General features: G+C 39.4%; 2 protein-coding genes and 1 non-coding gene across 3 annotated transcripts in view; 1 reads left to right on the top strand and 2 right to left on the bottom strand.

The window, feature by feature from the left end:
* CATSPERB (cation channel sperm associated auxiliary subunit beta) overlaps nt 1–22,094 on the bottom strand; it is a 113,451-nt gene that overhangs the window by 7,717 nt on the left and 83,640 nt on the right. The window contains exons 19-23 of the mRNA XM_043489554.1: nt 13,867–14,006; nt 8,270–8,467; nt 7,386–7,496; nt 3,201–3,311; nt 1,333–1,468 (exon numbers count right to left, since the gene is read on the bottom strand). Coding sequence (XP_043345489.1) covers nt 1,333–1,468; nt 3,201–3,311; nt 7,386–7,496; nt 8,270–8,467; nt 13,867–14,006 — 696 coding nt within the window. The remainder of the gene's footprint in view (nt 1–1,332; nt 1,469–3,200; nt 3,312–7,385; nt 7,497–8,269; nt 8,468–13,866; nt 14,007–22,094) is intronic.
* LOC122454884 overlaps nt 1–22,094 on the top strand; it is a 156,046-nt gene that overhangs the window by 98,114 nt on the left and 35,838 nt on the right. The window lies entirely within an intron of this gene.
* Nucleotides 14,750–14,856, bottom strand: LOC122419823. The gene has a single exon (XR_006263044.1). It is a non-coding gene; the product is annotated as a U6 spliceosomal RNA (small nuclear RNA).

The following is a 22,094-nucleotide window of genomic DNA, read 5'->3' as shown; positions in this document are numbered from 1 at the left end:
CTCCATAGTAATTGTACCAATTTACATTCCTACCAACAGCATAGGAGGGTTCCCTTTTTTCCATACAGGGTATGAATATCCTCTTCATGACTAATTTTAAGCAACTAGTGTGTAACAACCAGTATGCAAAATACTTGAATATTTAACAATTGGTGCTCAAAAAGAACAGACTTCAGCAAACCACAGCAAATGAGGATGTTAGTTAAAACAAAATATTTACTAATTCTCTTTGCTCAATTTTTCATTTCAAAAATTCATATGTGGGTCAGAGTATGACTCACAGAATATGAAATGTCTGGATATTTGGTCACATTTAGAAATTTCATTTAACTCCATTTATTGATCTATCAATCTATCTACCCATCAATCTCCTTAAAAGCACACATTTGTGAACAAACACAAATGTGCAACAAAAATTTATGTATTTGAGGTAAAATTGAATTTTGGTAGATTTCATTTTACTTATTTAGAAATACTTCTGCATTATTTCAATTATTTTACCATAAGCTATTTAATAAACTTTTCTTATATAATTAGAAGATAGATCCTATGGATAATCTGGCAACACCTTTTATATCTTCCTCCATATAAGCAATGAAAGGAGACACCAGACCAACATGTGGCACAAACTCAGTCAATCATTTTTGCTGCTAATCTAGATAATGGCTCTGAATCCAGGTCACTGAAGTGATGATGAAATTAGTGTGAGACACAGACACAGAAAACAAACATGGTTAACAAAGGGGAAAGGGGAAGAAGGGATAAACTAGGAGGTGGGGATTAACATATATACAGCACTGTTTACAAAATAGATCACCATCAAGGACAGGGAAATCTACTCAATATTTTGTAATAATTTATAAAGGGTAAAGAATCTGAAAAAGAATGTATAAACGTGTATAACTGAATTATTGCACTGTATTAAAAAAAAGAAATAAGTGTGAGATGATAGAAGTAGTATGAATAGTGATATGATAACTGATTCAACTTCTTTTCCAAAGACCCCTTGGCTATCTTTTGTGTAAAAAGGTTCTGTAAACCACTTCTCTAGGTAATAACAACAGTATGTGTGCTGTGCTCAGTCGTATCCGACTCTTTGCAGCCCTATGGACTGTACCCCGCCAGGCTCCGCTGTCCATGGAATTTTCCAGGCAAGAATACTGGAGTGGCTTGCCATCTCCTATTCCAGGGATCTTCCTGACCCAGGGCTTGAACCCACATCTCTTGTATCTCCTGCATTGGCAAGTGGATTCTTTACCACTGCACAATCTGGGAAGCCCAATAACCATGGTACTTATAGCTATAACAATTGTAGAAGAAAACAAATCCTACTTAGGTTCCAGTTTTCCCTGTTATTCACTTCAGTCACAGTAACCAGGTATGGAGTTTCCACTGGGAAATTTCCATCTTCACTGTAAACTTGCAAAGAAATTGGATATTGTATAACTGGAAACTTAAAACGAGGAACCTAAAATGCAAATGCCAAGAATGAGTATAAATTTGGAAAATTCAATACTAATTTCATTTCCTGGAAAAGGATGAATAGAATTTGGCTATTCTAAATTAAGTGTGCTTCTGAGAGAATTTCTGCCTTCTCAGGTCATGAAAAAAAATCTGTCTTACAGCAGAATCAGTGTGAGTTCCAAAACTAATATGCAAACACTATGGTAGCAAAACTCATATCTTTCTATTGACCTTTTTTTTTCCCCATAGGAATTTGCTATGATGATTTTTTGACTAACCCATATCCCTAAAGGTACTGTATGAACTGTAAGGTACTGTATGAGGAGAGTGAAAAAGTTGGCTTAAAGCTCAACATTCAGAAAACAAAGATCATGGCATCTGGTCCCATCACCTCATGGCAAATAGATGGAGAAATAGTGGAAACAGTGGCAGACTTTATTTCTGGGGGCTCCAAAATCACTGCAGGTGATAACTGCAGCCATGAAATTAAAAGACGCTTACTGTGATGGACAGGGAGGCCTGGCGTGCTGCAGTGCATGGGGTCGCAAAGAATCGGACACAACTGAGCAACTGAACTGAACTGAACTGAACTCCTTGGAAGAAAAGTTATGACCAACCTAGACGGCTTACTAAAATGCAGAGACATTACTTTGCCAACAAAGGTCCATCTAGTCAAGGGTATGGTTTTTCTAGTAGTCATGTATGGATGTGAGAGTTGAACTATAAGGAAAGCTGTATCAACTGGGTCTTCCCAAAGCCCTCTCCCTGCCAGTCATGATCTTTCTGTCATACTCATTAAACTCAGGCTCTAGAGTTGAAACCTACCTCCATACATATTAATGATGTGATCTTTATCAAATTACCAGCCTTCTCTGTGCCTCCAGTGAAATGAGACAAGTCACAGAGAAGCCTTAGAGCAGTATGTGGTAGAAGTGAATGCTCAAGAAATAGTGGAATTCAGCAAGTGTGGAGTTGTGGTGGTATATAATAGCAACCTTTGTAATTTATTGAATGCTGACTCTATGCCAAATATTATGGTGCATAATTTTATTTTTATATAAAAACAAAACAATGAAATCACTTAAAATAATGTCATATGTAGTCTGACAAGGACTTTGAAATAGGTCTACTTGAAAGTTATACCAAGTGCTCAGGTTGAGTCAGCTAATGCAGACACCATCAACCTGATACATGTCTGAATGCTTGGAGAGACTGACAGAAGGAACTATTTGACACAGAACCCACTCTCTTAACCAGCATATTATACTGTCTTCTAGTTTGTCACTAGTACCTTGAGCTTCAAGTTTGATATTCCAGAGCCTGATACATATTATATACTCAACACTTTTTTGAATAAATCAATATTTACCACAATCTAGTGTAGCTTTTGACAGGTTATAAATTGCTATCATATAGATATATGCATGTGTGTATCTTTATAAGAACCTGTGAAATGAATAGGACAATGCAGGTTTTATTCTCTTTTACAGATGAGGTTAATTACTATGTCCCAGTTCAGTTCAGTTCAATCACTCAGTTGTGTGTGACTCTTTGCGAGAATTACTATGTCTGGGAACATTTATATTATAATTTTTTAGCTTGATGTTGTCTTTAATTCTATGTCACAATAAGACATTATTTCTACATATTAGCTTTCATGTTTAACCAAAATGCCCATTTCAAAATCTTATTAATATGAAAGCACCCTGTCTTCAGGAAATTAAAGATTATCTTACCTTTTCTCGACAATCTGAGAAAGCAACAGCATATGAAAACTTCTGATCATTTGTACAATTACACTCCTTCCGAGTAGTTGCATTTGCACACTGTTTGAATTTACCAGATCTCTGCAAATAGGATTAAAATAGGTCGATGTGCTGTTTTTGGTGGCAGAATTTTTGCAGATTGAGTAAATATGAAATAAATATTTGTTCCCTGAATGAATAAAATCTTTGAGAAGGTCAAAGGGGAAAAATCCATTAATAATAAGGTAAAAGCACAGTATTTCTGAATTTTGTCTCCTTGCTTAGTAAGGAACCCAAGTATCACTTAGCCTCTTACCTCAGGGTTACCCTAGAGTCCACATGCAGGGGACCAGAAAGCTTGTATCACTTAAAAAAAAGCAACAAAACATTTATTTTATATCTGGTGCTCTGAGTCTTCCTTGCTGTGCCCAGGTATCCTCTGGTTGTGGTGAGTGGGGGCTGTTCTTCGTTGAGGTACCTGGGCTTCTCATTGTGGTGGTTTCTCTTGTTAGGGAGCACGGGATCTAGGGTGCAGAGGCTTCAGCAGTTGTGGCTCCTGGGCTCTAGAGTGTGGGCTCAGCAGTTGTGGCACACAGGCTTAGCTGCCGTGGCATGTGGGATCCTCCCAGACCCGGGGTCGACCCTGTGTCCCCTGCATTGGCAGGCAGATTCCTACCCACTGTACCACCAGGGAAGTCCAGCCTGTGTGGTTCTGAATGCAGTAATTAGGATGCTCACCTCCCTGTCCTTGGCTGCTCCCGTCACTGGCCTGGAAGCTGAGACGTAAAGGAGCAGACTTGACATGATGTGCTGCAGACTATGGATAGTCTTCAAACTTATTATTTTGTACTTGTCTCTCCTCATCGCAGTCACTAAGGCTGTTAAAATCCCCACTGCAGCCATCCACGTGTTATTCATTTTTTCATTTGATCATTCTTGCTAGAGGTTAGTTTATTCATTTTGGCAAAGAACTGGCTTTTGATTTTGATAATCAAGTCTATTTCTAAAAAAAGTTTTTCTTCCTTCTTTTTATAAGATTACCATTCCTGTCCTCACTGCTTCTTTTTTTCTTCTTTGTATTGAGATAAAATTTATCATTTTCAAGTGTACAGTGCAGTGGGCTTTGGTACATTCACAATGTTCTTCAATCATTACCACTATTTCATTTCAGAACTAATTTGCTGCTTAGTTGGGTTCATTAAGCTCTTTGAATCTTTTGAACTCTTGGTTTCACAATTATATTTTCAATTTTTGACATTTGTGTGTGTGTGTGTGTGTGATGTCTGTCTTCATTTTTTTTCATCATTACGATAGTTCCTTGAATTGTTCTGAAATAATTACTATGCTTATTCTAAAGTTTGCTTGTATTGATGATACTGTTTTCTGAGCCACAGGTTTTTAAATTGTTCAGATTATGCTTCTTTCTTATTGTGGAAGTTTTTTTCAAATATTTCTTGTTAATCATCACTGTTCAGTCACTCAGTCATGTCTGACTCTTTGTGACCCCATGGACTGCAGCATGCCAAGCTTCCCTGGCCTTCACCATCTCCTGGAGTTTGCTCAAAGTCATGTCCATTGAGTCGATGATGGCATACAACCACCTCATCCTCTGTTGTTCCCTTCTCCTCCTGTCCTCCATCTTTCCCAGCACCAGGGCCTTTTCCAATGAGTCAGTTATTCTCATCAGGTGGTGAAAGTATTGGGGTTTTAGCTTCAGCACCAGTCCTTCCAATGAATATACAGTGTTGATTTCCTTTAGGATTGACTGGTTTGATCTCCTTGCCGTCCAAGGGACTCTCAAGAGTCTCCAACACCACAGTTTGAAAGCATTGTCTGCTTATCCTTGGGGACTCAAATTTCAAACTGTGTATCTGCAATGATGTTCCACATGATTGCCTAGTAAGGGGATGATGTCAGTGTAGCGAGAAGTTACAGCATTGGTCCAGAGGCACTTTTCCCCCAGGGGGTATATTCTGAGGTGATCAGAGGCAGAATTACAGACATTTTTAGTCTGCTCCACTAGGTGATGCTATTTAATTTGTATAGCTTTCAAAACTTGAAAGTGAAAGTGTTAGTGAAAGTGTTTGTCGCTCAGTCATGTGCCATTCTTTGTGGCCCCATGGACTGTATAGTTTTCAAAGCTTATTCTCCCCCATTAAAGATCCTCAAAGATGTCATGTTTATCTAGTTCACTGTTGTCTCTCTAGAAAATATCTGTACAGTGTCTGATAACTCTGGAAATGCTGGAGTATGAAATAAACATTTGTTAAATGTAGAAAAGGTACCCACCAAAATCTGTTATTTACTTATATGTAAATTAGATAATTTCCTATTCAACTCCCAAGAAAATCCAGAAGAAAAAAAAAGAAAACCCAAACTAAGGATTTCTATGTAAATATATTAAACTCATATTTCAATAGAGAAGGCTTGATTCTAGTGACATAACAGCGTTCATCTTCGGAAGAGACTAGAATTGAAGAATTCAGTATTTGAGTTGCTCATTGCTTGGAACGGAATTTTTTACCCTGAAATCTAAGGTTCAACAAGTCAGTCTCATGTTGTCCATGTAAGTGTGTGTTTGTGTGTGTGAGTGTGTGTAATAGGATGTGTGTAAATGTGTATTATTGGTTTGTTGAACAATTTTTAAGCACTACCTATGTCTGGCACTTTTTTGGGTACTAAAGATGCATGCATGCCAAATCGCTTCAGTCATGTCCTACTCTGAGACCCTATGGACTGTAGCCTGCCAGGCTCCTCTGTCCATGGGGATTCTCCAGGCAAAAATACTGGAGTGGGTTGCCATGCCCTCTTCCAGGGAATCTTCCCAATGCAGGGATTGAACCCATGTCTCTTACATCTCCTGCATTTGCAGGCAGGTTCTTTACCACTGAGCCACCTTCAAGGGACACTAAAGATAGCAGACAGAATAAAACTGATTACAAATCCTCAATAACAACTCTGTCTTATGTAGCTTACCTTTTAATGAAATATAATAAATAAATGGGTAAAATATGTAAAATTGTAAAAAGTGCAATGAAGAAAAATAAGGCAGGGAAGAGGGGCAGGATTAGTATCAGTGGAGGTGGATGGCACAGTTTTAAATAGAGTGGTCAAGGAAGGCCTCACAATGATGGCAACATTTAAGCAAAAACCTGAAGACGGTGATGAGATGTGCCATGTGATATCTGGCAGAAGTGCATTCCAGACAGAGGAAATTTTTGAAGCTTAAAGACCCTGAGGTGAAAATACATCTAGTATATTTGAGGAATAGCAAGGAGGCCAACATGGCCAGAACAGACTGACCTGGGGGAAATCAGGTCAGATGCAAATCCAAGGCTAAACCATGGAGGACCTTATAAACCATTGTAAGAATTAAGCTTTTACTCTGAATGAGACAGGGAGATGAAAAGTTTTGAACAAAAGGAACAACCATTTTCTGTCTTTGTGTGTGCATGTATGTTCAAAAATGGATATGAATGTCTGTGTGTCCATATGTATACGCAATTAGGTGTGTTTTTCTGGAGGAAGATTTCACAGGTATCTATAAGGTTCCCTTGGGCAGCCACCCCATGATGCACTTTCCTTTTGAACCTAGTGGCTTCTCTCTGTTCTCTCTACTTTGCTCACTCAAACTCGAGACAGGCAGAGTGCTGCTGGGGCTTGGTTATTTTCTAGGCAGGAAATGAGTCTATGTTGGAGCAAATGTCCTTTTGGACATCGTTCCTTTTACAGGGCTCAAACTATGAGATGCTTTGGGGCTCTTTCATTAAAAAAAAACAAACAAACCAACAAAAAAACCCAAACAAACACGAAAAACCAATGCTCTCATCCTCTTTATGCTCTTTGAAGTTCAAGTAGGAGTTTGGGAGAGGTCAAGGGGAAAGAGTCCATTTAGGTTCCTTGGTTCCAAAACCAAATCCAGGAATAGCAGTAAGAGAAGAAGGGCTAAAGCAGTAGCCGGAAGGACAGGGATAGCAGCAGTAACAGCAGTGGTAATAATAAGGGAGGAGGAGAGGAGGGGGAGGGGAAGGAGAAGAAGCGATGCTGCATAAGGCATATTATGCTTAATGCACCTTCTCATTTAATCTCTGCAGCTAGGTCTGTTCATCTGTAATTTTACTGAACGATTTCTTGAATTAAGATAAATACTAGTTTATCTGCAGGAAAAATATTTACCTTCGACTTGTAAAATAGATTTCTCGGTATGGGTTTGCTAGGATCTGCATGATAAAAATTATCTGTAAGCGGAATAGCAATTCCCATGTTAGATGGAGGCCTGTAGTTTATCTGAAAATGATAAAACAAAGATACTGTAAATTTCGTTATTATTTACTAAGTCTTTAATTTAAAAATCTTGATTTTCCAGAAAAGCACTCAAAACAGATATTTCACTTTTAGCTCCGCGTATTTAAGTAAATTTCTCTTCCCCCAGCACTCCTTCAACCATGTTAATGCAACTTGGACCTTGTAAACAAGTAAAAAAAGTTTTAGAGACTAAGGTAGCTGTCATGAAGTCATGCAACGAAGTTTAAAAATCTTATTAACAGTCTTAGTGACATATTTAATAAATAATTCAATTATTTACTAAATAATTGAAGATTTGGGTAATAATTTGGGTTTTTTTGTTACAAAGAAAATGATAAGTAATCAGTTAACAAAGAGCAGTAATTTATATTTTAAAAAGAGTCATGTATTCTGATGAGGCAAAAATTAAAATTGTCACTACATTGAAATGGGACCAGTAAGATATATCAGCTCAGGACAAGTATGAGTCAGCTTAAGGGCAAATAACTATATATACTGTGAAAGCCCAAGATTATGCCACCATAATATAGCAGAAAATTTAATATTAATAATGATGAGACTATTACACTAAGAAAAACTAATGGTTTTTCATTAGTTCAGAACATTTTCACATTTTAGTCATCATATGCTCAAAATGACACGAAGATTGAGAAATAACTGAAGTGTTTGAGTAATTCAGGAAAGAAATGCTAAGACCTAATGGCTAGCCAATCACACAAAAGTAACACATTACTGGAACTGCTTAGGTTTCTTACCGGCAAAACTTTGATCATATTAAAACCCTGACTGTTCATGTAAACTCCACTCATCCAGTCTTCCAAGGGGATAATTTCACTAGGAATGTGATGCATGGACTTGAGATAACTACAGCTGCTTTTCAACATTGGCACGAATGTTGTAACATAACACTCAGTCGATGCTCCCCAGACAATAAACTCCAGTGAAGTTGAACCCTGGAAATATCCAAATAAATGAAGGTTAATTAAAGTAACTGTTATTGACTGAATTGTGCCTACACCATATGTTGAACTCCTCCCGACCTCCAGTATCTCAGATTGGGACTATATTTGGCGATAAATCCTTTTTGTTGTCATTGTTCATACACTGTGTGTCTGACTCTTTGGAGACCCCATGGACTGTAGCACACCAGGCTTTCCTGTCCATCACCAACTCCCAGAACTTGCTCAAACTCATGTCCATTGAGTCAGTGATGCCATCCAACCATCTCAACCTTTGTCGTCCCCTTCTCCTCCTGCCTTCAACCTTTCCCAGTATCAGGGTCTTTTCTAATGAGTCAGCTCTTCATACCAGGTGGCCAAAGTATTGGAGCTTCAGCTTCACCATTAGCCCTTCCAATGAATATTCAGGATTTATTTCCTTTAGGATTGACTGGTTTGATCTTGCAGTCCAAGGGACTCTCAAGAGTCTTCTCCAACACCACAGTTCAAAAGCATCAGTTCTTTGGCACTCAGTCTTCTTTATGGTCCAATGTTCACATCCAAAAATGACTACTGGAAAAACCGTAGCTTTGACTAGATGAATCTTTGTTGGCAAAGTAATGTCTCTGCTCCTTAATATGCTGTCTAGGTTGGTCATAACTTTTCTTCCAAGGAGCAAGCATCTTTTAATTTCATGGCTGCAGTTGCCACCTGAAGTGATTTTGGAGCCCAAGAAAATAAAGTCTGTCACTGTTTCCATTGTTTCCCCATCTATCTGCCAAGAAATGATGGGACTGGATGCCACGATCTTTGGTTTTTTGAAAGTTTAGTCTTAAGCCAGCTTTTCCCTCTTTCATCTTCATCAGTTCAGTTCAGTTCAGTTCAGTGACTCAGTTGTGTCCGACTCTCTGTGACCCCATGAACTTCAGCACACCAGGCCTCCCTGTCCATCACTAACTCCCAGAGCTTGCTCAAACTCATGTTCATCAAATCGGTAATGCCATCCAACCATCTCATCCTCTGTCGTCCCCTTCTCCTCCTGCCTTCAATCTTCCCCAGCATCAGGGTCTTTTCCAAGGAGTCAGTTCTTTGCATCAAGTGGCCAAAGGATTGGAGTTTCAGCTTTAACATCAGTCCTTCCAATGAACACCCAGGACTGATCTCCTTTAGGATGGACTGGTTGGATCTCAAGAGTCTTCTCCAACACCACAGTTCAAAAGCATCATTTCTTCGGTGCTCAGCTTTCTTTATAGTCAAACTCTCACATCCATACATGACCACTGGAAAAAACATAGCCTTGAGTAGACAGACCTTTGTTGACCAAGTAATGTCTCTTCATCAAGAGGGTCTTTAGTTCCTCTTTGCTTTCTGCCATAAGGGTGGTGTCATCTGCATATTTGAGGTTATTGGTATTTCTCCCCACAAATTTGATTCCAGCTTGTGCTTTATCCAGTCTGGCATTTTGCATGATGTACTCTGCATATAAGTTAAATAAGCAGGGTGACAATATACAGCCTTGAGTTACTAATTTTCCAACTTGGAACCAGTCCATTGTTCCATGTCTGGTTCTAACTCTTGCTTCTTGACCTGCATACATTTCACAGGAGGCAGGTAAGGTGGTCTAGTATTCCCATCTCTTTAAGAATTTTCCAGTTTGTTGTGATCCACACAGTCAAAGGCTTTAACGTAGTCACTGAAGCAGAAGTAGATGTTTTTCTGGAATTCTCTTGCTTTTTCTATGATGCAATAGATGTGGCAACCAGCTTGAACATCTGGGAGTTCTCAGTTCACATACTCTTGAGGCCTAGCTTGGAGAATTTTGAGCATTACTTTGCAAGTGTGTGAAATGAGTGTAATTGTGCTTAATTTGAACATTCTTTGTTCAAAGGCCTTAAAGGAGGTAATTAAATTAAGGCTTTAAAATAGGTAATTAAATTAAGATGAGATAATTAGTGCGGGCTCTAATCCAATATGATGGGCATCACATAACAATAGGAAATTTGAACACAGACACACACGGGGGAAGACCAAATGAAGACACAGGGAGAAGTCAGCCATCTGCAAAACCAAGGACAAAGACCTTAGAAGAAAGCAACCCTGACAATGCCTTGCTCTTGACTTTTACCCTCCAGAACGGTGAGAAAATAAATTTCTGTTGCTTAAGCCACTCAGTTCATTGTACTTTGTTATGGCAGCCCTGGCAAACTAGGACAGTAATCAACTAAAGAATATAGAAAATGAAAAGAAATAAAAAAGAATGATAATACAATAGAAGACAAAAATAGAGTCATAAATTTGACCATAATGATCTATTTTTGAATAAATCTTAACAGAAGACATATTCTTTTCCTGGAAGAAATACATCCCAATCTAATTGGCTGTGGGTGACATTTGAAAATGAACAAGGATCAAGTATTTATTATTAAATAAACACTATAATTGCATGTAGTTGGATATGAAACCAACTTAGAATAGCAAGGCCTCCCTCATTCATTGATAAGCCTGTGGACATTTGCTTTGATAATACGAATAAAATAACTTCCATTGGTATGCATTCTGAAAAGAAGATATTCACTTAGCAGTCACTGTATTTCACAAAGATATGCTTTTAGTAGAAATTTGTGTACAGAAAACATATTTTCACCTTGCACAACATTAAACATTCAACAAAATTTGATAAATTCTGTTTGAAATTCTCAAGTATTTCTGGAAATTAAAAAAATGTAGAGATACTAATAATTGTAGAGATATAGTAACTCTGGTAGTTTTGTCCCTATCATCATACTCTGTAAATCATTAAAAATAACAACTTTTAATGAATCTGCCAAAACACATCAAATCAGAATCTAAGCAGGGTTCTACTATTAAAGGAAATTTGGGATGTGAGGAGGGGGGACGCCCAAGTTCAATAAGAAATAAGTAAGCAAACAGAAACATCCAGAATATTGGAGACTCTGTAACATAACTGACTCAACAGCAGCAGTTCATTGGCAGGGGAAGATAATGGAGCAATACCTACTTTTGATGAGAAGAGATGAAAAAATAACCACAGACTATGTGACTCTTGTTTGGATCCCAATACAAACAAACCATGGACAATTTTTTGGAGAAAATTGGGAGAATTTGCTTATGGATTGGGCTTTATAGAATATCAAAACAAATTTAGCTTAAAACATTTCAAGGGTGATAATGGTATTCTTGTTATGTGAGAGATTATACACATATTTTTGAAGATGTGTATGATGGCATATATGTATGAATTTGAGAAAACTCCTGGAGACAGTGGAGGACAGAGGAGCCTGGCATGCTATAGTCCATGGCCTTGCAAAGAGTTGGACATGACTTAGCAACTGAACAACAACATGGAAGCATATAGGAGTGAAATGACATGAAGTTGTTTGCTATTCATTTAACAGAATATAATATATTATATTATAACAGAATATAAATGAATTCTGAATATAATTGGTCAGAATATAAACAAAAAAAAATTAGAATGATAGAAAAAAGGGTCAAAACCCTGACTGTTTAATTTGAGAAATACGTATATGGAAATTCATCTTTTGTCTAAATCTGAAAATTTTCATGATAGACAAATTTTAGAATATGCAAAAATATTTATTGACACAAAAGGATTATACCATGAAATTAAGTGGAAGTAATAGCTTACAGTGAATGATGTCAGATTTGTGATTTCTGAAGAAGAGAATTTAGCTTCGGGACCAGAGAAGAGGCTCCAGGCAGTCAGAGCTTCATGTGGCAGAAGTTTTATTACAGTGAAAAAGAGACAGAGAAAGCTTCTAAAATAGACATCAGAAGGGGACGAGTACCCCCCTTGATAGTCTTGATAATCTTATCAAGGCCTTATATACTTTTCCCCTGATGACTTCCCCGGTGGCTCAGATGGTAAAGCGATTGCCTACCATGCAGGAGACCTGGATTTGATCCCTGGGTTGGGAAGATCCTCTGGAGAAGGAAATGGCAACCCACCCCAGTACTCTTGCCTGGAAAATCCCATGGACGGAGGAGTGTGGTGGGTCCACGGGATCACAAAGAGTCGGACACAACTGAGCGACTTCACTTTATATACTTTTTCAATTGGTTACTAACAACAGAAAGGTTTAACCAGACCCACTCTCACAACATACATTTTAAGATAACAGGATTAGTCAGAAGGTTCTTAAGGAGAAACATGGCCTTGAGCAGGATATATTGTTGTTATATAATCATTAGTATAGAGTTTAAGGAAAAACATACCCTGGAGCAAATGAGTTGCTCTGTTGTGTAATCATTAGCTCTGGGATTAAAGAAAGTTAGTCTTAGAAGAAATAGATTGTTGCAATAACCATTCAGAACTTAAGGAAAAAACATCTTATGTGACTAAGATGAAGGAATGTAGAAAAAAAATTTTGTCCCTTTCTCCTCCTCGAGGGCCTTGGACCATTATCAACCTCTCAGAAGGAGCAAATTTTATAAGTGTATATATAATACTCTCCTAGTCTCAGGGAAAAAAGGAAAAAATGGAAAATTCATTGTTGTTCAGTCACTAAGTCGTGTCTGACTCTGTGATCCCATGGACTGCAGCACACCAGTCTTCCCTGTCCTTCACTACCTCCTGGAGTTTGCTCAAACTCATGTCCACTGAGTCAGTGATGCCATCCAACCATCTCATCCTCTGTCTCCCCCTTCTCCTCTTGCCTTCAATCCTTCCCAGCATCAGGGTCTCTTCCAATGAGTCGGTTCTTCGCATCAGGTGGCAAAAGTATTGGAGCTTCAGCATCCATCCTTCCAATGAATACTTAGTGTTTATTTCCTTGTTGACCATTTTCTATGTGCCAGACAGTTATTGAAATGGCCTATATGAATTATCACAATTATCAAAACAATCCTATGAAGTATTATTATTATCACTTCCATTTTATAGATGAGGAAATTTGGTCCCAGTATGTTTCTCAAGCTCACAAAAACACTGCCTGCCTGTGTGCTAAGTTGATTCAGTCGTGTCCAACTCTTTGGGACGCTATGGACTGTAACCCGCCAGGCTCCTCTGTCCACGGGATTCTCCAGGCAAGAATACTGGAGGTGGTTGCTGTGCCCTCCTCCAGGGGATCTTCCGACCCAGGGATCAAACCCATCTCTCTTGCGTCTTCTGCATTGGCAGGTGGGTTCTTCACCACTAGTGCTATCTGGGAAGCCCATAAAAACAGTAGCAGCAGTGAAAACCCAGTCTTTTCCAGAGCTCAGTTTTTTTAATGTCTATCACATACAGCCTTTTTGTAATGCCCAAGATGTTAAAAGTGTTTCATCATCCTTGAGAGGTAGGATTATGCATAATTTTTCCTGCTTTTTCATGGTTTATAGCCTAAATTTTCTATAATCAATAGATTTTGTAAAATAATTAAAGGAAAATTTACTTGGTGTAAAGTTTTGCTAGCTGTAGAAACTTCCATTATATAACTATCACTTTCATCAAAATAGCCTTCAACTTTAACTTCCAACAAATTTGGGTTTCCAACAATTACTTGCAGTAGTGGTATTTCAAGCAGTCTAAGAACTATGGAAACAAAACCCAGAGTTAACATGAAATCATGAAAATTTTAAGCAGTTTCATAATGATTGGTCAATCAGAATTCTAGAACATCTACAGAATCTATTATGAAGGCTGCATAACGGGCACAAATATAGCTAGGGAACTTTAATATTTCTTTGAAAATATTAATTTTTTTATTTTTTAAAATTTATTTTAATTGGAGGCTAATTACTTTACAATATTGTAGTGGTTTTTGCTGTACATTGACATGAATCAGCCATGGGCTTACATGTTTTCCCCATCCTGAACCCCCTCCAACCTCCCTCCCCATCCCATCCCTCTGGGTCATCCCAGTGCACCAGCCTAGAGCACCCTGTCTCATGCATCGCACCTGGACTGGCGATCTGTTTCACACATGATAATATACATGTTTCGATGCTATTCTCTCAGATCACCCCACCCTCGCCTTCTCCCACAGAGTCCAAAAGACTGTTCTATACATCTGTGTCTCCTTTGCTGTCTCGCATATAGGGTTATCATTACCATCTTTCTAAATTCCATATATATGCATTAGTATACTGTATTGGTGTTTTTCTTTCTGACCTACTTCACTCTGTATAATAGGCTCCAGTTTCATCCACCTCATTAGAACTGATTCAAATGTATTCTTTTTAATGGCTGAGTAATATTCCATTGTGTATATGTACCACGGCTTTCTTATCCATCCATCTGCTGATGGGCATCTAGGTTGCTTCCATGTCCTGGCTAAAAATATGGAATGCTTCACGAATTTGCGTGTCATCCTTGTGCAGGGGCCATGCTAATCTTCTTTTATCATTCCAATTTTTAGTATATGTGCTGCTGAAACGAGCACTTCTTTGAAAAAATTTAATGTCACAACTATTTTATCCTCTTTTTTCATAGAAATATTGCTCCCCTCTACCCCTAATTCTTCAGCCAGATTCTCAAACGCATATAAAGGTCACTTGGATAGTCTCAGTCAAATTGAGTTGGATAACTCAGTAGGGAAACTGAGAGTACAAGCTCAGTTTAAAGGGCTGTCAGTCAGGTGCTGCCAATAGAAAAATTCTAGGCAGTTAACACAATATGTCATCAGGCCACTTTTCTGCCTGTAGGGCCCCTGTTTGCATCCTCTCCATACTGAGAAACTTAATGGAAAGAGACATTTGAAAAACTATGTAATCTAACTGCCATCTTTACTAACTAGTAAATCAGAGCTGAGAAGTAGTAAATAAGTTGCCTTAAGTCTCAGCTGTAGCTCGCTCAATCATGTCTGACTCTTTGTGACCCCATGTTCTGCACCCACCAGGCTCCTCTGTCCATGGGGATTTTCCAGGCAAGAATACTGGAGTGGGTTGCCATACCCTCCTCCAGAGGATCTTCCCAACCCAGGGATCAAACCCAGGTCTCCCGCATTGTAGGTGGATTCTTTACCAGCTGAGCTATCAGGGAAGCTCTTATAGCTGTAGCAGTTTCCCTTAAACTAAAGTGACCTGGCCAGTGCTTCCTAAACTATAACTGGAGATGTCGTTAGAATGCCAATTCTGACTTAGCAGGTCTGAGAAGGGTGCTGAGATTCCATATCCAGTCCCCTCCATACCTTTACTGAGGTATGTTTACAAATTAAATTGTATATTTTTAAAGTGTATAATGTGGTGATTTGATGTACTTAAAGGTTTGCATAGTCAAAGCTATGATTTTTCCCGTAGTCATGTACAGATGTGAGAGTTGGACCATAAAGGAGGTTGAGCACCGAAGAATTGATGCTTTTGAACTGTGTGCTGGAGAAGACTCTTGAGAGTCCCTTGGACTGCAAGGAGATCAAACCAGAATCCTAAAGGAAATCAACTCTGAATATTCATTGGAAGGACTGATGCTGAAACTGAAGCTCCAATACTTTGGCCACCTGATGTGAAGAACTGACTCATTGGAAAAGACCCTGATGCTGGGAAAGACTGAAGGCAGGAGGACAAGGGTATGAGAGAGGATGAGATAGTTGGATGGCATCACTGATTCAATAGACATGAGTTTGAGCAAACTCTGGGAGATAGCGTAGGACAGGGAAGCCTGGCGTGTTGCAGTCCATGGGGTCAGAAAGAGTCAGACATGACTGAGTGACTGAACAACAATAACAATATACATTGTGAAATGATTATCACAATTAAATTAGTTAATGAAGTCACCAACTGACATAGTCTGCATGTATGTGTTGTATGTGTGTGGTGGCAACACTTGAGTTCTTCTCTGTTGGCAAATTTCAAGTATACAATACAGTACCATTAACTATATTTATCATGCTATGTATTATATTCCCTAAGACTTATTTATTTTATAATTGGAAGTTTGTACTCTTTGACCAATATCTGCCCATTTTCTCCATCCCCCTGTCCCTGGTAACCAGCATTCTACTCTCTATTCCTATGAGGTAGACTTTTTTTTCTTTTTTAAGATTCCACATATAAGTGAGACAACACACTACTTGTCTTTCTCTGTCTGGCTTATTGCGCTCAGAATTGTATGATGGCTCAGCAGGGAAAGAATCTGCCTGCAATACAGAAAATGTAGGAGACATGGGTTCAGTTCCTGGGTGGGAAAGATCCCCTGGAGAAGGGCATGGCAACCTACTCCAGTATTCTTGCCAGGAAAATCCCATGGATGGAGGAGCCTGGCAGGCTTAGGTCCACATGGTTACATATGACTGAAATGACTGAGAATACATGCATTCATGATCTTCCAGATTAATTTTTGTTGTTCATCCTTCTTTTTTATGGCTGTATAATATTTCACTGTGTATATATACCACATTCTCTTTATCCAGTCATCTGTTGATGGACACAAGTTGTTTCCATACCTAGGCTACTGTGAATAGTGCTGCAATGAAAATGGGAGTACATATACCTCCCTCCTCAAATTCTGATTTTGTTTCCTGCAGATATATACCCAGAAGTGGGATTACTAGATCATGAAAGTGTTAGTTGCTCAGTTGTGTCTGACTCTTTGCAACACCATGGACTGTAGCCCACCAGGCTCCTCTGTCCATGGAATTCTCCGGGCAACAATACTGGAGTGGGTTGCCATGCCCTTCTCCAGGGAATCTTCACAACCTGGGGATTGAAGCTGGGTCTTCCATTTTGCAGGAAGATTCTTTACTGTCTGAGCCACCAGGGAACTCCTTACTAGATCATACAGTAGTTCTCTTTTTAGCTTTTTGAGAAACTTACACACTGTTTTTAATGTGACTGAACCAATTTATATTCCTACTAACAGTGTACAAATGTTCACTTTATGTCCTCAACAGCACTTACTATGTCTTGTCTTTTTGTTAACATCCATTCTAACAGGTGTGTTAGAGGTGATATTTCACTGTACTTTTGATTTGCATTTTTCTGATGATTGTCTGAGGAGGCCTTACAAATAGCTGTGAAAAGAAGAGAAGCGAAAAGCAAAGGAGAAAAGGAAAGACATTCCCATTTGAATGCAGAGTTCCAAAGAATAGCCAGGAGAGATAAGAAAGCCTTCCTCAGTGGTCAATGCAAAGAAATAGAGGAAAACAACAGGATGGGAAAGACTAGAGATCGCTTCAAGAAAATTAGAGAAATCAAGGGAACATTTCAGGCAAAGACGGGTTCGATAAAGGACAGAAATGGTATGGACCTAACAGAAGCAGAAGATATTAAGAAGAGGTGGCAAGAATACACAGAAGAACTGTACAAAAAAGTTCTTCACGAGCCAGATAATCACAATGGTGTGATCACTCACCTAGAGCCAGACATCCTGGAATGTGAAGTCAAATGGGCCTTAGAAAGCATCACTATGAACAAAGCTAGTGGATGTGATGGAATTCCAGTTGAGCTATTTCAAATCCTGAAAGATGATGCTGTGAAAGTGCTGCACTCAATATGCCAGCAAATTTGGAAAACTCAGCAGTGGCCACAGGACTGCAAAAGGTCAGTTTTCATTCCAATCTCAAAGAAAGGCAATGCCAAAGAATGCTCAAACGACCGCACAATTGCACTCATCTCACCTGCTAGTAAAGTAATGCTCAAAATTCTCCAAGCCAGGCTTCAGCAATACATGAAGCGAGAAGCTGGTTTTAGAAAAGGCAGAGGAACCAGAGATCAAATTGCCAACATCCGCTGGATCATCGAAAAAGCAAGAGAGTTCCAGAAAAACATCTATTTCTGTTTTATTGACTACGCCAAAGCCTTCGACTGTGTGGATCACAATAAACTGTGGAAAATTCTGAAAGAGATGGGGATACCAGACCACCTGACCTGCCTCTTGAGAAACCTATATGCAGGTCAGGAAGCAACAGTTAGAACTGGACATGGAACAACAGACTGGTTCCAAATAGGAAAAGGAGTATGTCAAGGCTGTATATTGTCACCCTCCTTATTTAACTTATATGCAGAGTACATCATGAGAAACGCTGGGCTGGAAGAAGCACAAGCTGGAATCAAGATTGCTGGGAGAAATATCAATAACCTCAGATATGCAGATGACACCACCCTTATGGCAGAGAGTGAAGAGGAACTGAAAAGCCTCTTGATGAAAGTGAAAGAGGAGAGTGAAAAAGTTGGCTTAAAGCTTAACATTCAGAAAACTAAGATCAGGGCATCTGGTCCCATCACCTCATGGGAAATAGATGGGGAGATAGTGGAAACAGCGTCAGACTTTATTTTTTTGGGCTCCAAAATCACTGCGGATGGTGACTGCAGCCATGAAATTAAAAGACGCTTATTCCTTGGAAGGAAAGTTTTATGACCAACCTAGACAGCATATTAAAAAGCAGAGACATTACTTTGTCAACAAAGGTCTGTCTGGTGAAGGCTATGGTTTTTCCAGTGGTCATGTCTGGATGGGAGAGTTGGACTGTCAAGAAAGCTGAGTGCTGAAAAATGGATGCTTTTGAACTGTGATGTTGGAGAAGACTCTTGAGAGTCCGTTGGACAGCAAGGAGATCCAACCAGTCCATCCTAAAGGAGATCAGTCCTGGGTATTCATTGGACGGACTGATGCTGAAGCTGAAACTCCAATACTTTGGCCACCTCATGCGAAAAGTTGAATCATTGGAAAAGACTATGATGCTTGGAGGGATTGGGAGCAGGAGGAGAAGGGGACGACAGAGGATGAGATGGCTGGATGGCATCACCGACTCGATGGACATGAGTTGGAGTAAACTCTGGGAGTTGGTGATGGACAGGGAGTCCTGGTGTGCTGTGATTCATGGGGTCGCAAAGAGTCGGACATGACTGAGCGACTGAACTGAACTGAACTGATGATTACTTTGCTGACAAAGGTCCATCTAGTCAAAGCTATGATTTTTCCAGTAGTCACATATGGATGTGAGAGTTGGACCATAAAGAAGGCTGAGTGCCAAAGAATTGATGCTTTTGAACTGTGGTGTTGAAGACTCTTGAGAGTCCCTTGGACTGCAAGGAGATACAACCAGTCAATCCTAAAGGGAATCAACCCTGAATATTCACTGGAAGGACTGATGCTGATGCTGAAGCTCCAATACTTTGGCCACCTGACTGGAAGAACTGACTCACTGGAAAAGACCCTGATGCTGCGAAAAATTGAAGATGGGAGGAGAAGGAGATGAGAGAGGATGAGATGGTTGGATGGCATCACCGACTCGATGGACATGAGTTTGAGCAAGCTCTGGGAGTTGGTGATGGACAGGCAACCCTGGTGTGCTGCAGTCCACGGGGTCACAAAGAGTTGGACACGACTGAGCAACTGAACTGAACTGATGATTGGTGATATTGAACATCTTATCATGTACCTGTTAGTCATTTTTTCAAAGCCTATAATTTTTATAAATTGCAGTGTCTTATGTTTTTCAAATAAGCCTTTCTAAAAAAAATAGTGTTTTGTCCTTTTCATTATGGTTCATATGCTTTCTTTTATTTAAGAAAGTGAAAGTGAAAGTTACTCAGTCGTGTCCAACTCTTTGCAACCCCATGGACTATACGGCCCGTGGAATTCTCCAGGCCAGAATACTGGCGTGGGTAACCTACACCTTCTCCAGCGGATCTTCCAGACCCAGGAATCGAACGGGGTCTCCTGCATTGCAGGCAGATTCTTTACCAACTGAGCTATCAGGAAAGCCCTTTTATCTAAGAGTTTTATATATATATTATACAGTCATTTTTATAATGTCTTTCTGATTATTCCATCAACTCAAGATTGAAATTTTGTTTCCTATGCTTGTTGACTTTTCCTTATGTTGGATCATTTCCTTACATGGCTTTAAAATTATTTTTCTCAATACATGGTCAATGTAGATAGGTATTTTTTTAATTGGAGGATAATTGCTTTACAATATTGTGTTGGCCTCTGCCATTCATCAGCATGAATTATCCACAGGTATACATATATCCCCTCTCTTATGAACCCACCTCCCATCTCCCACCCCATCCCACCCTTCTAGGTTCACAGAACACTGTGTTGAGCTCCCTGTGTCACACAACAAATTCTCACTTGCTATCTATTTTACATATGGTAATGTATAAGTTTCCATGCTATTCTTTCAACTCATCCCACCCTCTCCTTTCCCCACTGTGTTCACAAGTCTCTCTATATCTGTGTCTTCATTGCTGCCCGGCAAATAGGTTCATCAGTACCATCTTTCTAGATTCCAAACACATTCACAGAGTGAAGTAAGTCAGAAAGATTGACTTTCTTTTTTGTGTGTGTGCAAGTCCATGTTACCGGGTTTATGAAAGTATTCATACAGGTGGTTTTGTGCTTCCTTAAGCTGGGGCCCCGGAATTGTAATGATTTCTCAGTTTGGGATTCTTGTATCTGGTGTGTAGTCTCTGGGTATTACACAGTCTAGAGGTTTGGGTTTTTTTTTTTAATAAGAAATTCTTTGTGAGTCCCATGGAGATCACAGCCCCCCTATCTCCTTCTTTGGGTTGTTGGGTAGCATTATTCTTATTGCCTCTTCACCTCTCCACAATCTGATGGTTCCAGCCTTACTTAATGCTCTCAGTTCCAACTTCATACCACAAAGTAGAAATGTCTAAAGGTCTACATCTTCAGACCAATGGCTGGGCATTAAAACACATCCCACTGTCTAAGTGATCGACATCTGAGCCTCATAATCTTGTAGGAGCTACACATTAGCTAACTCTTTCGACTTTGAGTTCCCTCTTCATTTCTTATTGTTGCTCAGTTGCTCAGTGGTGTCTGACTCTTTGCGACCCCATGGACTGCAGCACACCAGGCTTCCCTGTCTTTCACCAACTCTCAGAGTTTGCTCAAACTCATGTCCAATGAGTTGGTGATGCCATCCAACCATATTGTCCTCTGTCATCCCTTCTGAAAGAATATTCAGGATTGATTTCCTTTAGGATTGACTGGTTTGATCTCCTTGAAGTCCAAGGGACTGTCAAGGTCTTCTCCAACATCACAGTTCAAAAGCAGCAATTCTTTGGCACTCAGCCTTCTTTATGGTCCAATGCTCACATCCATACATGACTACCGGAAAAACCTTATCTTTGACCAGATGGACCTTTGTTGGCAAAGTAATGTCTCTGCTCCTTAATAAGCTATCTAGGTTTTTCATAGCTTTTCTTCCAAGGAGCAAGCATCTTTTAATTTCATGGCTGCAGTTGCCATCTGAAGTGATTTTGGAGCCCAAGAAAATAAAGTCTGTCACTGTTTCCATTGTTTTCCCATCTATTTGCCATGAAATGATGGGACTGGATGCCACAATCTTCGTTTTTTGAAAGTTGAGTTTTAAGTCAGCTTTTTCACTGTCCTCTTTCACTTTCATCAAGAAGCTCTTTAGTTCCTCTTCACTTTCCACCATAAGGGTGGTGTCATCTGCAAGTCTGAGGTTATTGATATTTCTCCTGGCAATCTTGATTTCAGCTTATGCTTCATCCATCCTGGCATTTTGCATGATACACTCTGCATGTAAGTTAAATAAGCAGGGTGGCAATATACAGCCTTCAGTTACTCATTTTCCAACTTGGAACCAGTCTATTGTTCCATGTTCAGTTCTGTTGCTTTTTTACCCGCATACAGGTTTCTCAGGATGCAAGGAAGGTGGTCTGGTATTCCCATCTCTTTAAGAAT

Source organism: Cervus canadensis, chromosome 17 (assembly GCF_019320065.1).
Source record: "Cervus canadensis isolate Bull #8, Minnesota chromosome 17, ASM1932006v1, whole genome shotgun sequence".
NCBI lineage: Eukaryota > Metazoa > Chordata > Mammalia > Artiodactyla > Cervidae > Cervus > Cervus canadensis.
Note: the sequence above shows the minus strand (reverse complement) of the source record. Positions and strands in the feature narration are given on the sequence as shown.